This window comes from Protopterus annectens, chromosome 1.part1 (genome assembly GCF_019279795.1).
Source record: "Protopterus annectens isolate FY-2018-M chromosome 1.part1, PAN1.0, whole genome shotgun sequence".
Classification (NCBI taxonomy): Eukaryota; Metazoa; Chordata; order Ceratodontiformes; family Protopteridae; genus Protopterus; species Protopterus annectens.
In genome coordinates this window covers 244,497,281-244,523,632 of record NC_056726.1, presented here as the reverse complement: position 1 = coordinate 244,523,632, position 26,352 = coordinate 244,497,281, and the positions used below count along the sequence as shown (strand labels likewise).

Genomic DNA, 26,352 nt, shown 5'->3' with positions numbered 1-26,352 from the left:
GAGGCGGCAGAGGCCCCCGTAACTCTGGAGACCGTGTTTCCTTTCGTGGTTCCTCCTACGCTCACCGTCCCTGAGTTGGTGCCCGACTGTGCAGCTCCGGAGCCAGTCGGGGGTCATTTTGCAGAACACCCACAAGCTTGGGAAGCTATTACCAGCGACCAGTGGGTGCTCCGGATTATTACCGGAGGCTATCTCATTCCCTTCATCAAGTCCCCCCTTCCCTTCAGGGAAATCTCGGACGTGCCACCCAGTCAGCGGGATCAAGCAGCAATAGAGGTTTCAAAGCTGCTAGAAAAAGGAGTCATCCAGCCTGTCCCCACCGGTCAGATCAGATCAGGAACTTACTCAAGACTATTTTTGGTGCCAAAAAAGACAGGGGACTTCAGGCCCATTTTGGACCTCAGTTCATTGAATCGCTTTGTGAAAAAGTCCAAATTCCGAATGGTCACTCTTCAGTCCACTCTCCCACTATTGGAGAAGGATGTCTGGATGTGCTCCATAGATCTCAAGGACGCTTACTATCACATTCTGATAAGTCAAGAGTCCAGGAGTCATTTATGCTTCCGTCTGGGAGACGGTCATTTCCAGTTTCGAGCACTGCCCTTTGGTCTCACCACAGCCCCCAGGGTGTTCACCAAGTGTCTGGCAGTGGTGACTGCTCACCTGAGAAGTCTAGGATTCCAAGTGTTTCCATATCTAGATGACTGGCTCCTTACTGCCACCTCCAAGCATCTACTAATTCAGTCGCTCATGGCCACAGTCAGCTTGGGCCGTTTCCTAGGAATCACTTTCAACTGGGAAAAATCTGTGCTACAGCCATCTCAGCGTATTACCTTTATAGGCGCAGAGTTAGACACAAGAAGGATGCGCGCCTTCTTACCGGCAGAAAGGATTCAGGTTTTGCAGAATCAAGTTCGATCCTGCCTCCCCCTATCAAGAGCTCCGGCCAGTCTGATTCTGCAGGTATTGGGGTCGATAGCATCAACTATTCTCCTAGTCCCCTTAGCCAGACTGCACATGCGAGTGCTGGGATGGCTACTTTCGGTTCAATGGTCCTATCAGGAACTTCCCTTGAACCACTTGGTTATGATTACGGAAAGTTGCCGTCGAGATCTGCGTTGGTGGCTCCGATCCAATCTCGACCAGGGGCGACCTTTTATCCTTCATTCCTCCATTGCCACTGTGACCACGGACGCCTCCCAGGTAGGGTGGGGGGGGTCATTATCTGGACAGGTCTGTCCAAGGCACATGGCAACCCCAGGAAGCGCATTTACACATCAATATCCTGGAAATAAGAGCGGTGCTACTGGTACTACAAGCTCTCCATCACGCTCTCCCGCAAGGCCTGATTGCTATCCTATCCGACAACATGTCGGTAGTTTGGTATATAAACAAGCAAGGCGGGACCAGGTCGTACCCACTGTGCAGAGAAGCCATGAGACTTTGGCACTGGGCGGTAGCTACCAACCGCTTCCTAATGGCAACGCACATCCCAGGGAAATCCAACATAATTGCGGACAGACTAAGCAGGACTATCCTGTTACCCCACGAGTGGTCCCTCAACCAAAGAGTGGCTGTGAAAATCTTTGCCAACTGGGGTCTCCCTTGCTGCGATTTGTTTGCCAGCCCCCACAATGCGAAGTGCAGAGAGTTCTTCACTCTGACTCCCTCTCAGGGACAGATTCCCAGGGATGCTCTAACCCACAATTGGCCCCCCGGTCTCCTTTATGCCTTCCCTCCAGTTCCCCTCCTGCCGAGGGTGATACAGAAGGCAATTTACCTGGAGAGCGACATGATTTTGATTGCCCCGCACTGGCCTCGTCAGGTTTGGTTCCCCTTCCTTCGGAGGTATGCGGTGGAAGGTCCATGGTTTCTGGACCCAGTGCCAGACCTGTTGACTCATCAGTCAGGACAGTCTCAACCATCTCTCAGGTCCTTGAGGTTGGCTGCTTGGTTACTCCACTTCCATCTTTAGTCAGGGACAGATGTTCTTCATCTCACATTGCTGCAGTCCTTACATATGGGTAGTCCGCTGTCCTCGGTCGGCCCGAATACCAAAGTATTAGGCTGACGTCGGTCAAGGCGCTTAAAACTGACATCAGGACGTCAGGGTACAAAAGCGCATGACCGACGTCATTTCCTCAGTCTTTTTTGCCGCATGGTCCGATGCAGAAGCAGCGTTGCAAGTGCCGTTCGGCGTTCTGAAATTTTTCGAATTCGGAGTTTCAGACCGAATCCAAATTGGCTAAGTACCCCGTTGGGGAATATTTTGTTTTTTTCTTGCCTCAGTGTTTTACCGGATGTCAGAAAAAGTGAATAACTGTATTTCTTGTGGGAAACAGATACCGCATAGGGATTACCATTCTTTGTGTATTCCTTGTTTAGGGCCTGAGCACGACGTTGTTGGGTGTCGCTTTTGTGCTAGGTTCAATAAACGCACTATTAAGCGAAGGTTAGATTGTGCTAGGCTGGTCTTTGGGAAGCGGTGCAATTATAATATGCCGTCGGATTCTCCGGCCGCTTCTCTTAAGAAGCGCAAAGACAAAGCAGTTAAACCCAGGCAAGATGAGTCGTCCGTTCGGACGCCGGTTCTTTAGAGCTTCAGTGGAACCGGTGGTTCCGGAGACTTCTCTGGAGTCTCAGGGGAGACTTTGATTTTGCAGGAGGTGGTCTCTCAGGAGGCAGGTCAGGCTGAAGGGGCTTCTCAAGTTACTGTACTCCCTCCCTTCCTAGGGTGGTTAGGCCTTCTCCTTCTGTTTCCAAGGCTTCTCCCAGAGGCAGGCCAGTTTTAGCTTCTGTTGGTGTCACTCCTAGTTCAGCAGGGTCTGTGCCTAAGAAGCACATGCTTAAAATGGCAGAAGATTTGATTACTCTGATTAGAGGTTCTTTGCCCCTCCTGATAAGAGGCCTAGGGTGGAGCCAGAGTTGGGAAGTTTTGAGCAGGCTTGGATGTTTCAGGGTCTTCAGCTGAAGACTTGCAGGAGTACTCTCCTTATTCTGATTCTGATGCAGATGATTCCACTCCTTCTGCTTCTCCTCCAGAGCATTTTTCTTTTCAGAGACACTTCATTCTATGAGGGAACATTTTAAGTGGGAAGGTCAGGACTTCTCTGATTCTAGGAAAAGGCTTAGGGAATTTTGCTGTTACCCCAGCATAGGCCCTTGGCTATACCGCCTGTTCTGGATGTTGTGGAAGATGTGTTTGCAGAGGCTTCACTTAATCCTGATTCCCTGCCTCCTGCTCCTGTTAAACCGGATAGGTATTACAGGGTGCCTGAGGCTCATAAATATCTTTATAAGAGTCCTAGGGCGGACCCAGAAACTATTAGTCAGGGACCTAAGGGTGTCAAGGCCTCTGTTGTAAAAAATCCGGTTCCTCTAGATAAAGAAGCCAGAGCTTTGGATAGATGGGGAAAGAAGGTCTATACATCTTCTACCTTAGCTATGAGGGCTTTGAATTGCCAGTTTCATATGTTGAAATATCAAAACTTTCTTCTTTCTCAATTGAAGTCTAAGTTGGATGCTCTGGCGGAAGGCATTGAGTGTAAAGAATTACAAGATTTGGTGCACGTCTCTGAACAGGTGGGTAAGCATTCATTACAGTGTGGTTTTGATGCTGTGCAGGCCTCGTCTAGGGTGGCTGCCACTGGCTCAGTTCTTCGCAGGCACGCCTGGCTGAAGGATCAGAATTTATCTGACCATGTTAAGACAAGGATTTTGGATGCTCCTTTGCAGTCTGATGTGTTGTTTGGTTCACCTGTGGAGTCAGTCTTGAAGAAAATGGAAGACAAGGCTAAGTCTATGCAGGCTGTTAAAGAGTTGTTGCAAGTTCAGCCTCCAGTTTAGTAGAAATTGGCCTGCTAAGGGGTGGGCGTATCCTTCTTATGATTCTCAGTCTAGGGGTAGATCTAGACGTGGTAGGGGCAGAGCTCAGAGTTCTTTCAGACCTAGAACAGGGAGTTCACCTGCACAATCTTTGGGTGAGGGCAGGGGCCAGTCCTTTCGTAAACAGGCCCAATGACCTACTTTTTCAGCTGCCAGATCCTTCTTGCCTGGCAGCACCTTTGGGAGGAAGGTTAGCACTCTTCAAGGAAAATTGGATGTTGATTACCCAAGACAAATGGGTATTGGATATCATACACCAGGGTTACAAGTTTTATTTCTATACCTTGCCTCCTTTCAAAGGCATGCCGGATGTTCCTCCTCAGCACAGACTAGAGGCTCGCAAACAAATTTCTCTACTACTTCAAATAGGGGCCATACAACCGGTCCCTCTGCCAGAAGTGGGCCTAGGATTTTATTCTCGCCTGTTTCTAGTACCAAAGAAAGGAAACACGTGGAGACCAATTTTGGATTTATCTATCCTCAACACATATCTGGACATTCCCAAGTTCAAAATGTTGACGTTACAACAGCTTTTACCTCTGCTGGGCAAAGATCACTGGATGGTGACTCTGGATCTCAAGGAGGCTTACCTTCATGTTCCTATCAGGCTCAGTTGCAGGAAGTATCTGCGTTTTCGGGCTGGGACTTCACATTATCAGTTCTCTGCATTGCCCTTTGGCTTATCTACTGCGCCCAGAGTGTTCACGAAGGTTCTGGCCCCAGTGGTAGCTTTCTTCAGGCTAAGAGGAATACAAATCTATCCTTATTTGGATGATTGCCTGATTCTGGCCCAAGAAAAGGACGAACTTCTTCATCATTTACAGTATGTGATGGCAGTGTTAAGATGCCTGGGATATTCTGTGAACGAAATAAAGTCCAGTCTAGTACCCTCTCAGGACATGTGCTTTCTGGGTGTGAGACTGAATACAGCATCCCAGATGGCCTTTTGTCCCCGGACAAACAAAAGAATCTTTCTCTTTACTTCCACCAATTGTCTCGTCAGTCCAGGCTGACTGCAAGGACAGTCCTTCAAGCCTTGGGGTTCATGGCATCTTGTATTCTGGTACTTCCCAATGCCAAACTGCATATGAGGAAGCTACAATGGTATCTCAAGAATGTATGGACACAGCACTGCCAAGATTTGGACACTGTCATTCAGATAATACCTTGCATTCAAAAGGAATTTTTGTGGTGGGCTCAGGAATGTCACCTAAACAAGGGACTCTCTGTGACCCGGCCAGAGGCGAGTCAGATTTTAACGACAGATGCCTCAGACAAAGCTTGGGAGCTCATCTAAATGGAAAATGGGTACAAGACACGTGGCCTGCCAGACTTCAACATCTACATATCAACTTGAAGGAGATGTTAGCAGTCCAATTTGCATTGATAGCTTTCAAGGATTTACTTCTTCCAGGGCAGGTGTTGATTCAAACAGACAACACAACTGTCATGTGGTACATCAACAAGCAAGGGGAACATTCTTATCCTCTATGCAGACAAGCAATGATTTTGTGGGAGACTGCTCTCAGTTTACAGCTAAATCTTCAGGCAAGGTTTCTGCCAGGAGCACAGAACTCCTTAGCAGATGTGTTGAGCAGACAAATTATGGATCCCCACGAATGGAAATTGGATCCTCATGTATTTCAGAGATTGACAGTATTATGGGGAACTCCAGACATAGATCTGTTCGCTTCTCCACTAAATTACCAGCTGCCAAAGTTTTGCACAAAAAGGTTTCATCCCACAGCTTGGAAAGTGGATGCTCTCTCATTCAATTGGAGCAATCTTCACGTGTATGCCTTTCCACCTCTGCCTCTCCTCCCAAAGGTACTCCTGAAGGTCAGACAGGACAAGCCAAACATGATTTTAATAGCTCCAGATTGGCCTCGACAGCACTGGTACCCATTACTGAGAAGTCTGGCAGGAGCCTCCATGGCCTTTGCCTTGATTCCTCACCTGCTGTCTCAGGAGAACAGTCATTTACTCAATGTCAAACTTCATTCTCTACATCTGACAGCCTGGCATATTCTGTTTTAAACCCTGGAGGGTCTCAGCTTCCACAACAAGTTTTGAATGTTATTTTGGAGGCCAGAAGGCCTAGTACAAGGAAAGTTTACGCAGATAAATGGAGGAGATTTTTATTTTGGAGTACAGCAAAGGACTTTGATGTTTCTAAACCTAATTTAAGTGTTGCGCTTCAATACCTTACGGAGTTATTGGACAAAGGTTTGTCCTTCTCCTCTATAAAGGTTCATGCTGCAGCAATTTCTGCTCACTATGACTGTGACCCACCATTATTTTCTCAGCCTTTGTTTAAGCAATTCCTTAGAGGGGCAAAGAATATAAGACCCCCACGTAGAGCTCCTACTCCTGCTTGGAATCTCAATTTTGTGTTGGAGAAACTCACTCTACAACCTTTTGAGCCTGCAGCATCGGCAGAGTTGAAATATTTATCATGGAAGACTGCTTTTTTGTTGGCCATTACCTCTGCGAGAAGGGTTTCTGAATTACAGGCCCTTATGGCAGCTGAGCCTTTCTTAATTTTCCACAAGGATAGGGTGTCTTTGCGTACTAACCCTTCTTTTATGCCTAAAGTGGTTTCTAGTGTGGCTTTAAACCAAACTATTCATTTGCCTACTTTTTATGCAAACCCCAAAATAAAGGGAAAAGATTTTGCACACTTTGGATATACACAGACAGTTGCGATATTATTTGAGCAGAACTAAAGGGTTCAGGCAGTCTCAGCAGTTGTTTGTTTCTTTTGCTTTGGGTTCTCAGGGCAAACCTGTTTCAAAACAAACTATTTCTAAGTGGATTGGTTTTTGTATTGCTTTCTGTTATTCCCATCATGGTAAGGAGATTCCAGCTGGGATTAGGCCTCATTCCACTAGGGCTACTGCCACTTCTACAGCTTTTTTAAGGGGGGTGGCTACTAAAGATATTTTGGAAGCAGCTACTTGGAGTTCAGTGCATACTTTCTCTAAGCATTACCACCTTCCACTTTACTCTAAATCTAAGGCTGGATTTTCCACTGCAATTTTACAGGGCATTTTGGCAGCTCCTAATGCTTTATAGTTTTGCCATCCTCCCTTACCTCTGCTTTGGGATTTTACCCATATGTAAGGACTGCAGCAATGTGAGATGAAGAACATAGTACAGTTTTGTACCTACCATAAATGTAGATGTTCGAAGATCCACATTGCTGCAGTCCAATTTACCCTCCCTCCTTCCCCTCTGTTGTTGAAGGTGGTGGTGTGGTTTGTGTTGTACATTGTGTAAATATGGTTAGTGCACGGGTGGTTGGTTAGTTTTTGCTGGTTTTTGGCTTTGGCCTTTCTTGTTAGGGCCTTCTGACATCTGGGGCAAGAAAAGACTGAGGAAATGACGCCGGTCATGCGCTTTTGTACCCTGACGTCCTGATGTCAGTTTTAAGCGCCTTGACCGGCGTCAGCCTAATACTTTGGTATTCGGGCCGACCGAGGACAGCGGACTACCCATATGTAAGGACTGCAGCAATGTGGATCTTCGAACATCTACATTTATGGTAGGTACAAAACTGTACTTTCCCTCTCTCCGGAGATTATCCACATTTTGTCCTCTTCTCACAAACCTTCCACTATCAAACTGTATTCCAGCAAATGGAAGAGGTTTTCCCTTTGGGCACAGCGACGAGGTATAGACCCTCTTACTGCCCCAGTACCGGATGTCTTAAATTTCGTGGCCCCTCTTTTTCAGTTGGGCTCTTCAGTTTCCACGATTAAGGTTCAGCTAGCGGCCATCTCTAATTTTCATGTTTCTTTTGAACCTTCATTAATGGCAAACAAGCTTTGCAAGTCTTTCCTTAAAGGAGCGTGGCTCCTTAGGCCCCCGATATCTCATCCTGTGCCCCCTTGGGACCTAAATATGGTCCTGGCTGCCTTAACTGCCCGCCCCTTTGAACCCAGCAGCTACCTGTGATATGAAATTCCTGTCTTGGAAGACCGCTTTTTTAGTGGCCATAACTTCGGCCAAGCGGTTTTCAGAGCTCCAGGTTCTTTGTTCTAATCCTCCTTATTTGATTTTTCACAAAGATAGAGTGTCCCTTAAATTAAATCCCTCTTTTTTACCAAAGGTAGCATCTTCTTTCTGCATTCAACAGTCCCTAGAGCTCCCTGTATTTTTTCCCAAATTCTCCAATAACGCAGAATATATCTTTCATCAGTTGGATGTCCATAGACAACTGCGTTTTTATTTGAACAGGACTACTCAGACGCGGAAGTCAAATCAACTGTTTGTGTCCTTTGCAGTAAACAGGTTGGGTCAACCAGTGGCTAAAACCTCCATAGCCAAATGGATTAAAGATTGCATCTGTTTCATTTATTCGCAGGCCGACAAAGAGCTTCCCTTTCCAGTCAGGGCTCATTCTACCAGGGCAATGGCTACTTCTGTAGCATTCCACTCCAAATTATCAATAGATGATATTTGTGCTGCGGCTACCTGGACTTCTCCGCACACTTTCATTTCTCATTACAAAATAGATGTGGCTTCTCGAGGCAGGGCTTCCTTTGGTTCCACAGTTCTCAGGAGTGTTTTCCAATGAGCCACCCGGGATTTAGGTGCTAGGACGCTGTCCCATCAGTTATGAATGTAGGCGAGATAGGATCCCATTACATCTTTTAGTTATGTACTTACCATAACTTTGGATGTATGGGATCCATCTCTACATTCATTCGCACTCCACCCTCCTTTCCCCCTTCCATTCGGATTTAGAAGAGATGTTGGTCCATTTGGAGATCTTCTCTTGAAGAACTTTAGTTGGTTGGAGTAACTGGTATTTTTCTGTGTTTGCATGTAAGTATGAAAGCGAACAAACAAGATCTGGGGAAGCAGGTGTGGTGCATCCTGGGATAGAGGGTAGCCCAGCCAATAAGAGACTTCGTTCTAGTATACTAGTTGGCCGAGTCAGAGCCGATGGATCGGCTCCGAACCCATCAGTTATGAATGTAGGCGAGATGGATCCCATACATCCGAAGTTATGGTAAGTACATAACTAAAAGTTCAGGAGCAGATTCCTAATATGTTGGTTGAGTGTAGGCAAGGGTGTTATCCTCCAAGGTTATTTAGGACAGACTTCCCTCAAAAGAGAAAACAAGTATATTTCTCCTACTGCTAAAGATCCCCAGTTTGAATGGCAGGATTTTACCCAGGGATTATTTAATGCCTTGATGGCCTTAAAGCCTCCCCAAGGAGTTTCTGCGCCTGCTTGGTTATCTACCCCATTCAAAAGGCGCAGAAAGCGGAAGAGTCTTTCACATATTCCTCTATGATCCCTTTTCTCGTGTACTGTGGTTCTGAGGAGGAAGATTCTCTTAGTCCTGATTCTGTCTTGGAAAAACTATCCTCTGGAGATGCTATTTCTTGCATGGTGGAATATTTTAAATGGGAGATACAAAATAGGTGCAGCATCAAACAAAAACACTTGAAAATAGTAAAAATAAATACCACAGAGGGTCCACGAATGGCTTAAAAACAATGTAATATTATATCATGAAACATTGAGAGCTTTCGTCTCCCAAAAGAGACTTCATCTGAATAATTACAAACCAACACAAAGGCATTATATAGTATCTAAGTACAATTTTCATTGGCTATAGTTAATGAAACAATTGAACCTGTTCTTTTCATAGTTTTTCTCTTAACGAACCAAGGTATACGAGACAGTTGGTGCATAGAAAACTTCAATCTTGTTACAAAAACTTATATTTATATGTACTTTTTTTGCACAGTATATTTTATGGGTAGGTAAAGTTGCATGAAATCCATAACTTTGTAGAATACTTGAGCACTACTACAGAATTTTTGCAATTTACATACTCTTGAAGCAGGGAAAAGATAAGTTATTTAGACACCCTCATTTCCCACATATCCCATGGTTTCAAGTCCAACAATTATAAAAAAGAAACTTTTTGCACCTTCTATCTACACTTCACCAGTAGCCACCTCATTTGGTAAAAAAGAATTTAGTGAAGGAAAAAAGTCATTAGGGTGGCATGTATCTTCTCCCTGAGGGATGATGTGTGGCTCCAGTTAGCAATGTTAAGGTAAATGTTTTCACCAAAGGGGTACCCTGGTCATATTATAGATACCTTGTTATTAAAAGTGTATAATGAGTGGGGGAACAGATATAAATCACTTCTAGGCACTGGACTCACTGCATCTACCAACAACATGGAACATAAATATAAAAGAGCCATGGTTGTAGAACATAACAAGTTCTCCAGGGAGATCAGAGACATCACATTAAAAGAAACTGGTGCATTTTAAGACTAACTCTGAAGTATGTCATTTGGTGGGGAATGAACCCACTTTTATTACTAAAACAGCACCTAATTTCAAAAGATTAATGGCGAACAATTATGATAATGTTCCAATGGCAATTAAAGGAACTGTGAGATGTGTGTTGTAAACAGTTACTTACATCACTAGGAACCAGACCTTAACATTAGGTAATACGATGAAATGAACCATTTACAGGCTGCCTAGTTCATCTCCCAGGACCCTGCTTGTAAATGTTTCACCTTCCAAGCCCCTGCTTACACTTACCAAGGGTATCAGAACTTGTCAGAGAATTGAGATGCATGGCTAGGCTTAAAAAGGCCCTTGTGGTTGTTAGCCTAGTAAATACCTATGAACCTATGAGTGCCCTCATCTCCTTTATGTTGATGTGGTCTGACCTCTGATGAGGAGGTTAGAAACCCTGGACCTTGTGGGAACCAAAAAATGTTCCCCACACTGTCTGAGGCATCTGAGAAAAGTTCCTGAGAGGGGACTTGAGGCTGAAAGGAAGACCCAGGTTGAGAGGCAGCTGATGACTCTACCATTGAACCTCAAGTTTGAGGCATGGAAGAAGAGGGACCAGAAAATCTAGTGGATGACAGTGTTGGGAGACATATTGACTTTAGGCTAAACAACTCCAAAGAACAAAGTAAAAATGAAAAAGCAGCAAACCATAGACCTCACAATGGCTATTTATTTGTTCATAGGTTCATACTAGGCTATCTGCCCTGGGGCAATTATAAGCCTAGCCCGATTCTGTATGGCTTACGCCACCCCTTGATTTGAGTATACTGTGCCCTTTTTAAGGTTTAGTTTACTGTGCCTCTGTCTAATAGTGACACGGGAGTAATCCCTGGGACAAACCTACGATCCCCCATCCACCTATCGAGATTCTTCTTGAAGAGATTCAGTGAGGTGCTCTGCCTCACATGAACTGGAATTCTATTCCAGAGCGAAGGGACCCTCTGGGTTATGAACCTGTCCCTCCAGCAAGTTCTATTTATTTCTGTGCTGAGGTTCAAGTCCCTCGAGCGTGTGGCTCTAAGGGATTTAGATTTACTGAGGTGGAGCATGTCCATTAATTCTGGATTTGACATAGCTTTGTATGTCAGGCATGGTCTTTGGTTTGCTGCTTTTTCATTTTTACATATTGACTTTAGGCCCTTCAGATCTTTTACTCCCTCTTTCTTCCAGAGCCTCTCAAAATCTTCACAGATGATACCACAGTGATATCAACAAGCAAGGCAGGACACTGTCATACTTTATTTGCAGACTGTGTGTTCAAATGCGGGATCCAGCTGTTGAGTATCAAGTGATTCTTCAGGCTGTGTACATTCCTTCAGAACAAAATATAGTGGCAGACTCTTTGAGCAGGTGCAGTTCAAAGGTTCACAAATGGATGCTTCACAGAGATGTGTTTCTGGACATTGTCCATCAGTGGGGTACTCCTCAGATGTTTTTGCCTTTCCTTTAGACAGACAACTTCCGCTGTTTGCACCAGAGTCCAGAGTCCTTTGGCTTGGAAGGTGGACACCCTATTCTTTTCTTGGAAGGGGATGTTAATCTGTGCCTTCCCTCCCATTCCTCTGATTCAGAGAGTCCTGCTCAAGATAGAGCATGACTCCCCCAAAATCTTGTTGGTGACTCCCTTTTGGCCCAGACAGCATTGGTTCTCCCTTTTTCACCTAGCCGGGGGCAGTCACCACAGGTTACCTTACAAGGGTGGACCTGCTCACACAAGACAAAGGGGTCTCTAAACCATCCTCACTTGTCCACTCTTAAACTGACATTGTGGGTGATGGGGTTTTGATCCCTTTTAGGCCACTTTTTTCTGAGGATGTGCTTAGGTTCTGGTGGAGGCCAGGAAACCCACTACCAGGAAATCATGTGTGTCCAAATGGAAGAGATTTTCTGTTTGGTGCCTTGCTCGTAACCAGGACTACTTTCTGTGGATGTTCTTCGTGTTTCACTGTTGCAGTCATCACATTTGGGTTATCGGCCTGCAGGTAGCCCTCAGCCGGCCTGAATACCAGAGTCTTGGGATTCCTGCATCGGATGCTATCTCTTCTCCCATGACGTCAGGTCGTCAGGGGTATAAAACATGCAGCTGATGCCATTATATCAGTCTTTCTTACCATGCGGTGCCCGAAGCAGAAGCAGTTCGCAAGTGTCGGTCGTCCGACTCCTGAAATTTTTGTTTTTGAGTTTCAGAACCGAAGTCTTCAAAACAGATAAGTACCCCATTGGGGATCTTTTTTCTTGCTCCAGCCGATGTCAGTAAAAGTTAACAATTGTCTTACCTGTGGAAAGCAAATACCTCATAAAGATTTTTATTCATACTGCATTCCTTGCTTAGGCCCAGACCACGACGCCCCTCACTGTCGGTTTTGTGCCTTGTTTAACCCCCAAACTGTTCGTCATCGGGCTGTCTTTGTAGCAAATTATTTTGGTACTCTGTTTCAGTACCCCGAAATGGCTTCGTTAAGCCATCTGACTACTGATCTTCCGAAAAAACATAAAGATAAAGACAGAGACAGACTGCATAGGTGCAAAACTGCCGACGATGCTTCCGTTAAGCTAATGGCCAGTCCGCCGGTACTCAGTGAGTCACTTTCGCAGCCCCTGATATCCGCTACCTCAGATTCGTAGGCCTCTATTGAGAGCCATTCGGAGTCCGGTATGCCACGAGATGCTTCTTCGACTATGGAACCTGTGGATGTCTCTACCTTGGATGTGTCCGGAGCTGCTGTGCAGGCACCAGCTTCTGAGGGTGTATTCAGGCCTACAGACTTGCATTTTAAACCAACGCCATCTTCTTCATCCAGGCCAAAAACTTGATCCACGCTTAGGAAACAGACGTCCAAACCGCATGCTCAGGCCCATATGCCTAAAAAAAATGCTTAGAATGACCGAAGACCTTATTACCTTAATTAGGGGAAGCCAGCATTCTCCCTCTGAGACCTAGAACTGAATTTCCTTCTGATTCTTCTGATCAGGAATTTGATGTTTCTGTTCCTTCTGATTACCAGGATTTGCCCTTATCTACCTGTGAGGATTCTAATGCAGAGGATTCCATTCCCTCTGCTTCCCCTCCAGAAGATTTTTCTTTTGGTGAAACCTTGCACACTCTTAGGGAGCATTTCTGCTGGGAAAGCCAGGATTACTCTGACTCCAAAAAGAGGCTTAGGGAATTCTTACTCCTCCTTCAACACAGGCCTTTAGCTATCCCTCCTGTTCTGGACATTGTAGGTGATGCTTTCTTGGAATCTAGTCTTTCCCCAGACACTTTACCTCCAGCTCCCAGAAAACCTGACTGGTATTACAGAGTACCTGACTCACAAGTTCCTGTTCAAGAATCCTAGTGCAGATCCAGAGACCATTTCCCAGGGGCCAAAAGGCATTAAGGCTACTGTTGCCAAAAATCCTACCCCTTCTGATAGAGATTCTAGAGCCTTGGACAGATGGGGAAAGAAGGTATAGACTTCTGCTACTTTGGCCATTAGGGCTTTAAATTGCCAGTGTCATATGTTAAAGCATATTATGGGACTGCTTAAACAGAAAATGATGTTGATTCCTGACTGTGCTGAACACAAAGATTTACAGGATTTAATGCATTCTGCTGAACAAGTTGGTAAACATACTTTGCAATGTGGTTTTGATTTTTTAGAAGCATCTTGCAGGGCTGCTGTCACTGGGTCTGTACTTAGAAGGCATACTTGGCTTAAGGAGCAAAACTTGCCAGATCATGTTAAAGCTAAATTACTGGATGCTCCCTTAAACCAAGACCGCCTGTTTGGCAACAAATCAGAAGAAGTCCTCAAAAGGATGGAGGAAAAAACTAAATCTATACGGGCTGTTAAAGATTTCCTACAAGTACAGCCTACCAGATTTAGTAGGCATTGGCCTTCAGAGAATTGGTCCTTTCCAGTCTCTTCCAGGCCTTCTCAGTCCAAACCCAGGAACAGCAGACCACCCAGGTTACAGTCTCAGGCTGTGCACAGGCCTAAGCAGTGGGGGGCTCCCACTTCCAAAGCAGGGAGTAGTAAGTCACCCCCCTGTAGAAAAATGGCACAATGACTTAACCTTAGCCCTGCTCAACTGCCTGCTCCCTTAGGTGGAAAACTCACCCTGCATGCAAAAAACTGGGAACTCATTACCCAGAACAAATGAGTTCTAAATATAGTTTCCCAAGGATACAGATTCCACTTCCACACCCTACCCAACCCTAAACGGTTGGCCAGACCTACCCCCAAATCAGTGGGCGGAGGCCCAACAGCAGGTTCTCTCTCTTCTAAGTATCAGGGCTATTCAACCTGGGGACAAGGGTTTTATTCATGACTTTTCTTGGTACCCAGAAAAGACAGCTCCTATCGTCCTATCCTGAACCTCTCTATTCTAAACACCTTCCTGGTAATCCCAAAATTCAAAATGCTAACATTTCATCAGCTGCTTCCTATGCTAAGCAAAGATGCCTGATTGGCAACCTTAGACTTAAAGGAAGCTTACCTGCACATTCCAATAAGGGAATCTTGCAGGAAATACCTACGCTTCAGGGCAGGCTCCGTGTACTGTCAGTTCTCTGCACTTCCCTTTGGCTTATCTACTGCGCCCAGGGTATTCACAAAGTGTCTAGCTCCAGCCATTGCATTTTGCAGGCAGAAAAATATTCAAATATACCCATACTTGGACGATTGTCTTGATTCAGGCAGAAAGTCACGGCTTGCTATTAAAACATCTGGCATTCGTAAAGAAACTTCTAACCTCACTGGGGTACACCATAAACGAAAAGAAATCTCACCTAGTACCCTGCCAACAGATTGTATTCCTGGGAGCAAGCTTGAACACAACTTCCCAGATGGCTTTCCTCACTCCAGAGAAACAAGTTTATTTGACAACCTACTTCAAACTTTTGGCCACAAACCCCCAGCTATCTGCAAGGAAAATTCTGCAAGTCCTGGGGTTCATGGCCTCTTGCATTCTTCTAATTCCATATGCAAGACTGCATATGAGGAAACTACAATAGTGTCTATGGTGGGAGGGTGGCCTAATGGTTAAGGTGTTTGCCTTACAAACACAAGGTACAGGGTTTGAGTCTCACAAGGGATAATTGGCTAGGCTTAAAATGGCTCGCAAGGGCAGTTAGCCTAGTACTAATCTGTGAATCTATAAAAAGCCTGTGAAGTCAACATTCGCAGGACCTGGAATCAGTGATTCCTATCATTCCTTGTATAAAGACAGAGTTCCTTTGGTGGGCAGAGGCCTGCTACCAGAACAAGGGGCTCACTTTCACTCTACCCCCTGCAGCCCAAACCCTAAAAACAGACTATGCATGGGGGGCTCACTTGGCAGGGCAGTGCATTCAGGGCAAATGGAACCTGAGACAGATGCACCTGCATAACAACCAAAAAGAAATGTTAGCTGTGCAGAATTCCCTGACAGCGTTCAAAGACCGCATCCTTCCAGGGCAATTATTGGTAAAGACAGACAACACCACAGTCATGTGGTACATAAGCAGGGGGAACCCACTCCGTATCCTCTGTGCAGACTAGCCATGGCTCTGTGGAACACAGCCTTGAGCTACTAAGTGCACCTACAAGCTCAATTCCTGCCAGGCAAGCTAAATTCACTGGCAGATGACCTAAGCAGAAATCTCATGGACCCACACGAATGGAAACTGGAACCAAAAATATTCAACCTCTTGAGGAACAAATGGGGGACTTCTGAGGTAGACCTGTTTGCCTCCCCTCAGAACTACCAGTTGGACAAATTCTGCACAAGGAATTCCCATAGTCAAGCTTGGAAAGTGGATGCCCTGTCCTTTACCTGGGAATGCCTTTTGGTTTATGCCTTTCCCCCTCTGCCTCTCCTCTCGAAGGTTCTGCTAAAGATCAAACAGGACAAGCCAAGGACAGTACTGATTGCACCAGACTAGCCACGCCAGCACTGGTACCGCCCTCTTGTGCAGTGTATGACACTGCTGGAACCATGGCACCTGCCTCAGACCCTTTCCTTGCTGTCCCGAAGGCGGGCCAGATTCTGCATTCTCAGCTTCAAACCCTGAACCTTGCAGCCTGGCTAATTCCTTGAGCTCTCCAATAGCATCTCTCAGTAAGCAGGTGCTAGATGTCATTCTGGAGGCAAGGAGGCCTAGTACTAGAAAATCCTATGCTGAAAAGTGGAAAAGATACTGTTCCTGGAGCCAGACTCGGGATGGGCACAACGGTGCCCAGCTTGCTTCATATTCTTCAGTACTTAACAGAAATGCTCCACAAGGGCCTTTCCTTCTTGTCAATTAAAATTCATGACCCTGCTATTTCAGCACATTATAATACTGAGCCCACCTCTCTTCTCTCATCCCCCGCTAAAGCAATTCCTTAGAGGGGCCAAAAACCTAAGACCCCCCCCCCCAGGAGAGCCCCTACTCCAGCCTGGGACCTTAACTTTGTATTGGAAAAGCTCACACTCCCTCCCTTTGAGCCAGCTGCAACTGCAGAGTTCAATTTCCTTTCTTGGAAAACAGCATTCCTTCTAGCCATCACTTCAGCAAGAAGAGTGTCTGAATTACAGGCCCTCATGGCAGTGGAACCCTTCATTATCTTCCATGCAGACAGGGATTCCCTCAGGACCAATCCTTCCTTTATGCCCAAGGGTGTCTAGTGTGGCCCTAAATCAGTGTATTCATTTGCCTACTTTTTTCCCTAATCCACAAAACAAAGGAGAATGAATACTGCACTCTCTGGACATGAACAGACAACTTAGATTTTATTTGGACAGGACTAATCCTCTCCGTAAATCTGATCAGCTGCTATTTGGCTTTGCTGCAGGAGCAGAGGGGAAGGCCATTTCAAAGCAAACAATTTCTAAATGGATAGCCCATTGCATTCATTTCTGCTACAAGCACCATGGAAAACCTACCCCACAGGGGATGAGATCACATTCCACCAGGGCTGCATCTACCTCTGCAGCCTTTCTCAGAGGAGTCCCTACCATGGACATCCTAGAAGCTGCTACCTGGAGCTCTGTACATACCTTCACCAAGCATTACCACATGCCTATTTTTTCTAAATCCAGAGCTGCAGTCTTGCAGGGCTTAATAGCTGGCCCTAATGCTCTCCAACGTCCTCCTCCCTTCCTTAGCTTTGGGAATCAACACAAATGTGATGACTGCAACAGTGAAACATGAAGAACATAGTGCAGTTGTGTACACTTACCATAAATGTAGATGTTCGAGTGTATTCACTGTTTACAGTCCTGGTTACCCTCCCTCCAGCCCCTTGACTCTACCTTTCCTTTTTGTTTAGTGTATTTAAGTTTTCTGGTGTATTTGCTTTTTGATGGAGGTGTACCATAACATATACTTGCTTTCCATTGTGGGGGCAACTGACATCTGGGGCAAGAAAAACTGATATAATGGCGTCGGCTGCATGTTTTATACTCCTGACGGCCTGATGTCATGGAAGAAGTGAATACACTCGAACATCTACATTTATGGTAAGTGTACACAACTGTACTTTCTGTTCTTATTTGTGTGTATTGAGTCATGCTGGGTTTGCATGTTTTTCTGTTGAAGCTCACCTCTCAGCTGTTTCTGCTTGTCTGCCATTAACTCCTCCTCTGGCGTGTAGGTTTGAGGTCAAGCAATTTCTTAAAGGTATCCTTCATATCAGGCCTCCCACGAAGACTATTCCACCTTATCGGGACCTCAATTTTGTACTTGAAAAAATAACTCAGACTCCTTTTGAGCCTGCAGCTTCAGCTTCCTTGCCACTTTGTAAGTGAAGACTGTTTTTTTGGCCGTTACTTCACTAAGAGAGTCTCTGAACTCCAGGCTCTTATGGCTGTTCCTCCTTTTTTGTTTTTTCTTAAGGATAGGGTGTCTCTTCATATTAATCTTTCTTTTATACCAAAGGTGGTTAATGAATTGCCTGTAAATCAGTCTGTTAATTTGCCTTCCTTTTTTCCTTCTCCACAGTCTGCTAGTGAGAGGGCTCTTCACACCTTGGATTTTCATAGACAGCTCAGATATTATTTAGATAAGACTAAGTCCTTTTGCAAATCTTAGCAACTTTTTATTTCCTTTCATCCCAGATCTCTGGGTTTGTTTCTGAACAAATTATATCCTCTGGAATCTCTAAGGACATTTCTTTTTGTTACTCCTTTCATGGAAAATATCTTTCTGCCTTTGTTAAGGCTCATTCTGCTAGGGCTGTTGCTTCCTGTGGCACCTTTTTCAAAGGATTGGATACAGATTCCATCCTTGAGGCTGCTACTTGGACTTCTGTCCATACTTTCACTGAGCATTACAAATTGGGTGTTGTTTCCAGAGCAAGAGCTGGCTTTGCCAGGGCTATCCTGCATAGCTTTCTTGAAGGTTCTTCTGGGCCTTCCTCTTCCCAAGTTTCCTCTTGAGCTTTTGTACTCTCCCTGTTGTAATGAATACTGCAGCAGTGATGTAGAAGGATAAGTTGTGTAAAATCTTACCACAACAGTAGCTGTCCTTCTCTTCACTGTTGCAGTGTCCACTCCCTCCCTTCTCCCCCTTCTGCTCTGCTGTTTTCCTTCTATCTTCCTGGCCTGGAATTATTTTCCTTTTTCTCCTTCTGGATGCACATGTTCCTCCTAGTTCCTAGGACTGTTGTTCCTCCTGGGACTGTTCAGTTCTGAGGTCTGCACGTCCATATGTCACTGGAGCGTGCATGTGATGTATGACATCTTTAAAATCCTAAGGCTTTGGTAAACTGACCAGATGTTGGGCTATCCTTGGCAGGGAATCCCTTTAGTAAATAATAGTGCAACAGTGAAAAGCAGGACATCTACTGTTATGGTAAGATTTTACACAACTGTACTTTCTTAACCATGTCGGTTATCTATAAGATGTCCTTCTCTGATGTGTTGGAGTATCGCTTCACCATCCTTGTAGATGAGTGGTCCTGTCATCAGTGACATCTTTTGGATTTCTATGTAAGTTGGTCAAGTATATGTATTTTATATCCCTTATTTATTAACGGAAGTGTGAAAATTGATATTTCTTGATGTACTTGTAGGTGCTCAGTTGTCTCCAGCCATGAGTGCATTTGTCACAAGAGCACTGCATCATAGCCAGTGTCCGCCAAGAATGCACCTGTACTGAATATGGTATTTTCCTGGAAAAAAAATGGCTGATTCCTATTGTTAGAGAAGTAATACTCAGCCTTGCAACCATCAAGGGAGGGACTTGTGATTTAACCATTACACTGACAACATACCAGATATGAAGTCTGCGAAGGCTAATAAAATGCCACAACAGTTATTGCTGTTGTGGGGACTGGCCATTCAGGGTGTATGGTGTCTCCACCAGGGTAGTTGTTATAGTACTTTGACATAGGCTGATAAACAGTCATACACAAACAAAGTGACAACTGTTTAGTCAGGTCACTGGTGTCCTGGAGCATACATTTCCTGCAGATCACACAATAATGTGAAAGTAATGATTAAGTACATTGTATTTTGTGCCTTTTCACTCATGCTGCATCTTAAATAGCAGCTTACTGGGTAGTGCAGCTGTTTATATGAGTGCTGTCAGAAATGTGTGCGTGCAGTATCTACTCATATGACTCCACCTTTCTTTGTCCCATTAGAAGACTGTGCAAGTGGTGCATTTTAGTGCACATTTTTTCATCCCATTCCCAAAAATGCTAAAGAAGGGCGTTGGTTCAGTTATTTGTTCAGCTTCATGGCAGTATGAATGAGAAGGCAGGTCTTGTCCTTTTCTGTTGTGGTTATGGATGTGCTGTGTCTCAGTACAGTATGATCTTTCAGTAAGGAAGGAGATTGACTGGGGAGAGGTTTTATCTTTTATCTTTTCCTTTGTGAGTGCTGTTGAGTGCTGTAACCATTTAAATGCACTAAAGTTCAGTACTGCAGTGTAGGCCTGCTGCTTTTTCTAGTTCTTGTGTTTGTAGTAGATCTAGTTTTCTAGTATTCGCTGTGTATGTGCATTATAAAGCAGAAAACAGGATATCCTCCATCCCCTCTAAAGTTCATTTCTGTTTCCAGGGATATTAATCTTCAAGCCTCCATAGAAAAAAAAAATTGTTTAATATTATTTCACCAAACCCTGTGTCGTACATTTAATTGGGCAAAATGCAATTGTGGGTAAGTGAATCAGTGCACAAGGCTTTTGTTCCCCTTGTCCACGTGTATTGGGCTGCTACTGTATCACTGACGTACATGTCCATCTTGGAATATGCCCATCTCACAACTGCTCGGTCAGCTGTAGTGTTTCGGTCACTACGCATGCATGTCTGATAGCTCCTGAAAGTGTCTGTGTGATTCGATTTTGTATGAATCTTGTATAATATGCAGTGTGAAGTTTAGACCTTTAGTACTCTGTTTGCATTTAACAAATGATGATTTTTTTTGTTTGTTTGGTTCTGCTGAACAGTGGTTTATTAGTCTATGGTACCTGCATCTATATGTGTATTTTAACACTGTTCAAAAAACATTAGTGTTGGTATGTATGCATTATAAAGGAGATTAGGTAAAGTTGATGACATTCTTTGCTATTGAATATAAATTAGGTTTGATGGTCATTTTTGCTTTTTTCTATTTAACAGCTATGAGCTGTCCATCTGAGGAAAACGAAAATTACAGTAGTACAGAAATGCTTGCAAAGAAATTATCAGATGTTCGGCAACTAAGAAAGGACATTGATGATCTAAGGACTACAATATCAGACCGCTATGCTCAGGACATGGGAGACAGCTGCATCACTCAGTGACACGTGGTTTGACCTCTCAGCAATACTGACTGCAATATTAAATGCTGCTTTTTTAAAGTCCCCTTCATTTCTATTAAAGAGCCATAGTCAAGAGTTCTACATAGAACATAAGTGTGCGTGCTTGTGTATATAATGTTTGCGTGACTGCTTGTGTGTATGCTTGGGGGGTTGCATATTGAGATTGTCAAACTTCAGAGTAGAAAAAAAAGTGGTACAGGTACACAAGAAAACTGATAATTGGTTTTCTTGTTTTTAAACTACTGAATGTAGGACCAAGCTGTGAACACAGTTTTAAGTTAAAGGTATTAAGAGTCTGACTTTTTTGTTGTATTTGTCAGTCATTATTTTAATGCCACTTGTTTACTGCTAGTTTAATGAGGACAGAGAAAAAAGGAAGGTCGTAGATTACAGTTTCTTGTTGAAATCCATATTGCTTTAAATGGTGTCACTGATTAGTGAAGACGTATATTGAATGTTTTTTTTTCTGTTTCATTTCATTACATGCACATAGGTAAACCAGCTAAAATGTGCCCATTAGTGGAATTTATGCAAGCTCAGATGTTTCAAACCTGATCATGTTTCAGAGGGAAGAGAAGATGTACTGTTGCATAGATGGCATCATTTCGTCAGGCTTCAGGTAGGCTTCCATAACAGGTCATCAAATATAAGACCTGTTACGCTAAAGACTCATCCCAGCACAGCAAACTTTTGTTGTACCACTCTTCCGAAAGACTGCCCCAACATTCATTGTCAGGGCCCCACAGTCCTGCATTGTAAAGCAGAAAGCAGGATATCCTCCATCCCCTCTAAAGTTCATTTCTGTTTCCAGGGATATTAATCTTCAGTCTTCCATAAAAAAATTATTGCTTAATATTGTTATTGGAGTATGCACACCTCTCAACTCCCCGATCAGCTGTAGTGTTTCAGCATCAGGAATACTCAGAAAACATTACAAAGCAAAGAAAGTAACATTTTCCAGTTATTCCTTGTACCAGAATGTGGCCTATTTCATTTGTTAAAAGGGGGGGGGCAGTTTTTTACTTATCTTTGTTCTCTGCTTCATTGAATATGGTAGTTGCTCTTGTTTAAGTTCTTCAGGGTTCTTGTCTTGCCTCCTCTGTCTCATATTTTCAAGGCAGTATTTTTTTTCATCCTTTTTTGTCTCTTTAGTTCTGTCAAACTCTGGTTCATGTGTCCATTTTTAGATCACATCATGAGGGTCTCCACCTCATATGGTCCGTCCCTAGCTGCTCTGGTCTTGATTTGACTGTGTTTTAAGCCTTCACTCTCTGGCTGCCTTTATTGTGTTTGGGATTCCTTATTCAGGGTTCTGCTGCTTCAAACTTCCAGATGTTTGACACATTGTACCGCCCTACAAAGTTAGATGCCCACTTCCAGGCCCCACACCACAAGTTTCTTTCTGTACTTGTTAGGTGTACGTCATGGTAGGTATTCATTTTTTTTTTTTTTTTACTTTTGGTGCATGATTTGGAAGTACAAAGTAAGAACAAGATGCTTACTTACAGATGTTCTACATCTGTGCTGATTACTACATCTGTCATAGTTGATGCTTCTTGCTTCTCTTCCCACCTGTGTACAGTCCTGTCATTCTTATGCTCTGACTGTGCATGTCCCTTTATTGGGTCATCTGCAAGGTCATCTCTCTGTACATCTGAAAAGCGTGTACTCTCCCACTGATCATTGTCTTACTTAACAGGTTTCTAGTCCGTGTTCTCACTCTTTCCAGTCAGCTGTTACTTGGGCATGTTCTCTGCCACTTGTCTCACAAGAGCTGCATTGCACAGTGACTTCCACTGCATGCAGGCTGTTATGAATTTGACTTTTACAGAGAAGGTTTATCTTCTGATACAGACAGACAAACCTGCTTTAGACCATTGTGCTATAGTAATTGTCTTTAACTGATTTCCTGAATCTTTCTTTTGGTTAACAAAAAATAATGTGCTGAGATGCAGCTGTTATGACTTTACAGGGCATGTTCTAAGTTGTATATACCAGTTGTTCAGACAGTGAGGTAGGGGAGGAGATGCCTGGGTAGGCAGTGACTGGGCCACTAAGAGTATTGGTCACCACCGGTCTGTAGGCAGATGTTCTTCTTGTTTCACTGTTGCAGTCATCACACGTGGGTTATCTGCCTGCAGGTAGTCCTCAGTCAGCCCGAATACCAGAAACTTAGTATTTCTGCATCGGTTGCTGTTGCTCCAGGACTGATGTCAGGTCGTCAGGGGTATAAAAACAGGCAGACGTCACCGTTGCATCAGTCTTTCTTGCCAAGGAGCCTGAAGCAGAAGCAGTTCGCATGAGTGCTGGTCGGCCACTACCTGAGTTTTCATTTCCGAATTGAATCATCCTGAAGTCTTCTAAAGCTAAGTACCCCGTTGGGAATCCTTTTTTTCTTGCTCTAACCGATGTCAGAAAAAGTTAATAATTGTCTCGCCTGTGTAACGCAAATACCACACCGAGATTTCCATTCTTACTGTGTCACCTGTTTAGGCCCAGACAACTACGTACCTCGTTGGTTTTGTACTTTGTTCGATGCCCGAACTATTCGTCGTTGGGCCCTTATTGTCGCTAAATACTTTCACTCTCGATCTCCATATTCCGAAATGGCTTCGGTAAGCCGTCTCACTATCGATCTTCTGAAAAAAGTAAGGATAAAGACAAAGACAGACTGCACAGGTCCAGAACTGCCGACGACGCTTCCATTAAGCTAGTCACCAGTTCACCGGTCCTCAGTGAGGCGCTTTCGCAGCCCCTGATACCCGCTTTGATTGATTCGCAGGCTGCTACTGAGACCCGTTCGGAACCCGGTATGCCGCAAGACTCTTCTTTGACTACGGAACCTGCGGATGTCTGTAACTTGGATAGGTCCGGAGCTGCTGTGCAGGCACTGGCTTCCAAGGAAGTTCTTCACACTACCGATATTCGACACAAATTGACTTCTTTCGCGTCTTCAGTTCTGTCGAAAACTACCGAGTTTCTATGGCCAAGTGTACAAGCTATGCCTAAAAAAACGACGACCCAAACTCAAGCACCAGCTTCCTTGCCACAACATCAAATGCTTAAAATGGCAGAAGACCTGATTATGCTGATTAGGGGAAGCCAGTCTTCCCCTGCTAAGAGAAAAAGAGACCTGTCCCCAGCAGCTTTAGCAGAGCAAGAGTCCGACGACTCTGAGGTTTCTGAATATGAAGACATGCTTTTATCTGCTTATGAGGATTCAGATGCAGAGGAATCCATTCCCTCTGCTTCACCTCCAGAGGATTTTTCTTTTGGTGAAACCCTACATACTTTAAGAGAGCATTTCCACTGGGAATGCCAAAACTATCCTCAGTCCAAAGATACTCAGAGAATTTATAGATTTGCCACAACATAGACCCTTAGCAATACCAGACGGGTACTACAGAGTTCCGGACTCTCTCAAATTTCTTTTCAGAAATCCTACTGCTGACCCAGAGGTCATCTCCCAGGGGCCTAAAGGTATAAAAGCAACTACAGCTAAGAATCCCATCCCTTCAAACAGGGATTCCAGAGCTTTAGACAGATGTGGTAAAAAAGTATACACCTCTGCAACTGTCGCCATTACGGCAGTGAATTGCCAGTTTCACATACAGAAGTACCAGCAACATATTATGGAACTTATTAAACAAAAATTAGCTACCTTTACAGACTGCAGAAAATAAAGAATTTCAAGAGCTTATGCATTCTGCAAGTCAAGTCAGCTAGCATACTTTGCAATATGTCTTTGACACCCTAGAAGCATCTTGCAGGGCAGCAGTCACTGGTTCTGTACTGAGAAGGCATGCTTGGCTAAAGGAGCAGACCTTGCCAGACCATGTCAAATCAAAATTCCTAGACGCTCCTTTGAACAAGGACAATCTGTTTGGCACCAAAGCAGAAGAGGTTATAAAAAAGTGAAAGAAAAAGCTAAATCTATGCAGACGGTCAAAGATTTCTTGCAGGTGCAGCCTCCTAGGTTCAGTAGGCATTCCCCCTCGAAGCATTGATCCTTTGCAGCCCCCTCAAGGCCATCTCAAACTAGACCCAGGGGAAACAGCCCCCAGACTACAGTCTCAGGGTATGCAGATATCTAAGCAATGGAGTGCCTCCATTTCAAAAACAGGGAGTGCTAAGCTACCCCCATACAGAAAGAATTCACAATGACTTCTCAACTCCACTCCTCACCTCTTCCCAACTGCTCGTGCCCCTAGGAGGAAAACTTGCCCTTCATGCAAAAAACTGGACATCCATCACCAAGGACCGATGGGTCCTCAACATTGTATCCCAGAGGTACAAATTTTACTTCCACTCACTGCCAACTCCAAAAGGGTTCCCAGACCTCCCTACAAACCAGTGGACAGAGGCACAAAACCAAGTCCAATCCTTGCTCTCCATAAGGGCAATAGAACCTGTTCCTGCAGAACAGATAGGTCAAGGGTTATATTCCAGACTTTTCCTGGTACCCAGAAAAGAGGGCACTTGGCGCCCAATCCTAGATCTTTCCATTTTAAACATCTTCCTGGTGGTACCAAAATTCAAAATGCTCACCCTTCAGCAGCTTCTTCCTATGCTGTCCAAAGATGCCTGGTCAGCCACCCTAGACCTAAAAAAAGCCTATCTGCACATCCCTATCAGGGACTCGTGCAGAAAATACCTACGGTTCAGGGCAGGATCTATGCATTATCAGTTCTCTGAACTTCCCTTTGGCGTATCCACCGCTCCCAGAGTATTCATAAAATGCCTGGCTCCAGCCATTGCCTATTGCAGACAGAGAAAAATTCAGATTTACCCATACTTGGACGACTGCCTGATTCAGGCAGACGGGAAAAGCTGTTGCAGCACCTGACATTTGTAAAGAACCTTCTAACCTCCCTGGGGTACACTATCAATGAATTGAATTCAGAAGTAGTCCCCAATCAAAAGATTGTATTCCTGGGAGCAAGCTTGGACACAGCATCCCAGGTGGCATTCCTTACTCCAGAAAAACAAGCCTATCTGACAGACTGCTTCACTCAAATGGCCACCAGAATCCAGCTATTGGCAAGGAAAATCCTGCAGGCCCCAGGATTCATGGCCTCTTGCATCCTACTAATTCCATATGCCAGACTGCATATGAGGAAACTTCAGTGGTACTTAAAAAGTCTTTGGTGCCAACATTCTAAGGACCTGGAAACTGTCATACCTATCATACCTTGTCTAAGGGCAGAGTTTCTTTGGTGGGCAGCAGCATGCAACCACAACAAGAGGACTTCCCTTTACTCAACCCCATGCTGCCCAGTCCCTAACCACAGACGCATCAGACTGTGCCTGGGAGGGCACACCTAGACGACAAGTGCATCCAGGGCCAATGGAACCCAAGTCAAATTCATCTACAC

The 26,352-nt window shown here is 44.5% G+C and overlaps 1 protein-coding gene across 1 annotated transcript in view; it reads left to right on the top strand.

Moving 5' to 3' along the window:
* CEP85L (centrosomal protein 85 like) overlaps window positions 1-22,351 on the top strand; it is a 1,265,215-nt gene extending 1,242,864 nt beyond the window's left edge. Inside the window, exon 14 of the mRNA XM_044074367.1 lies at window positions 20,796-22,351. Within this exon, the coding sequence (XP_043930302.1) occupies window positions 20,796-20,959 (164 nt within the window). The 3' untranslated portion in view covers window positions 20,960-22,351. The remainder of the gene's footprint in view (window positions 1-20,795) is intronic.
* Window positions 22,352-26,352: the final 4,001 nt, after the last annotated feature.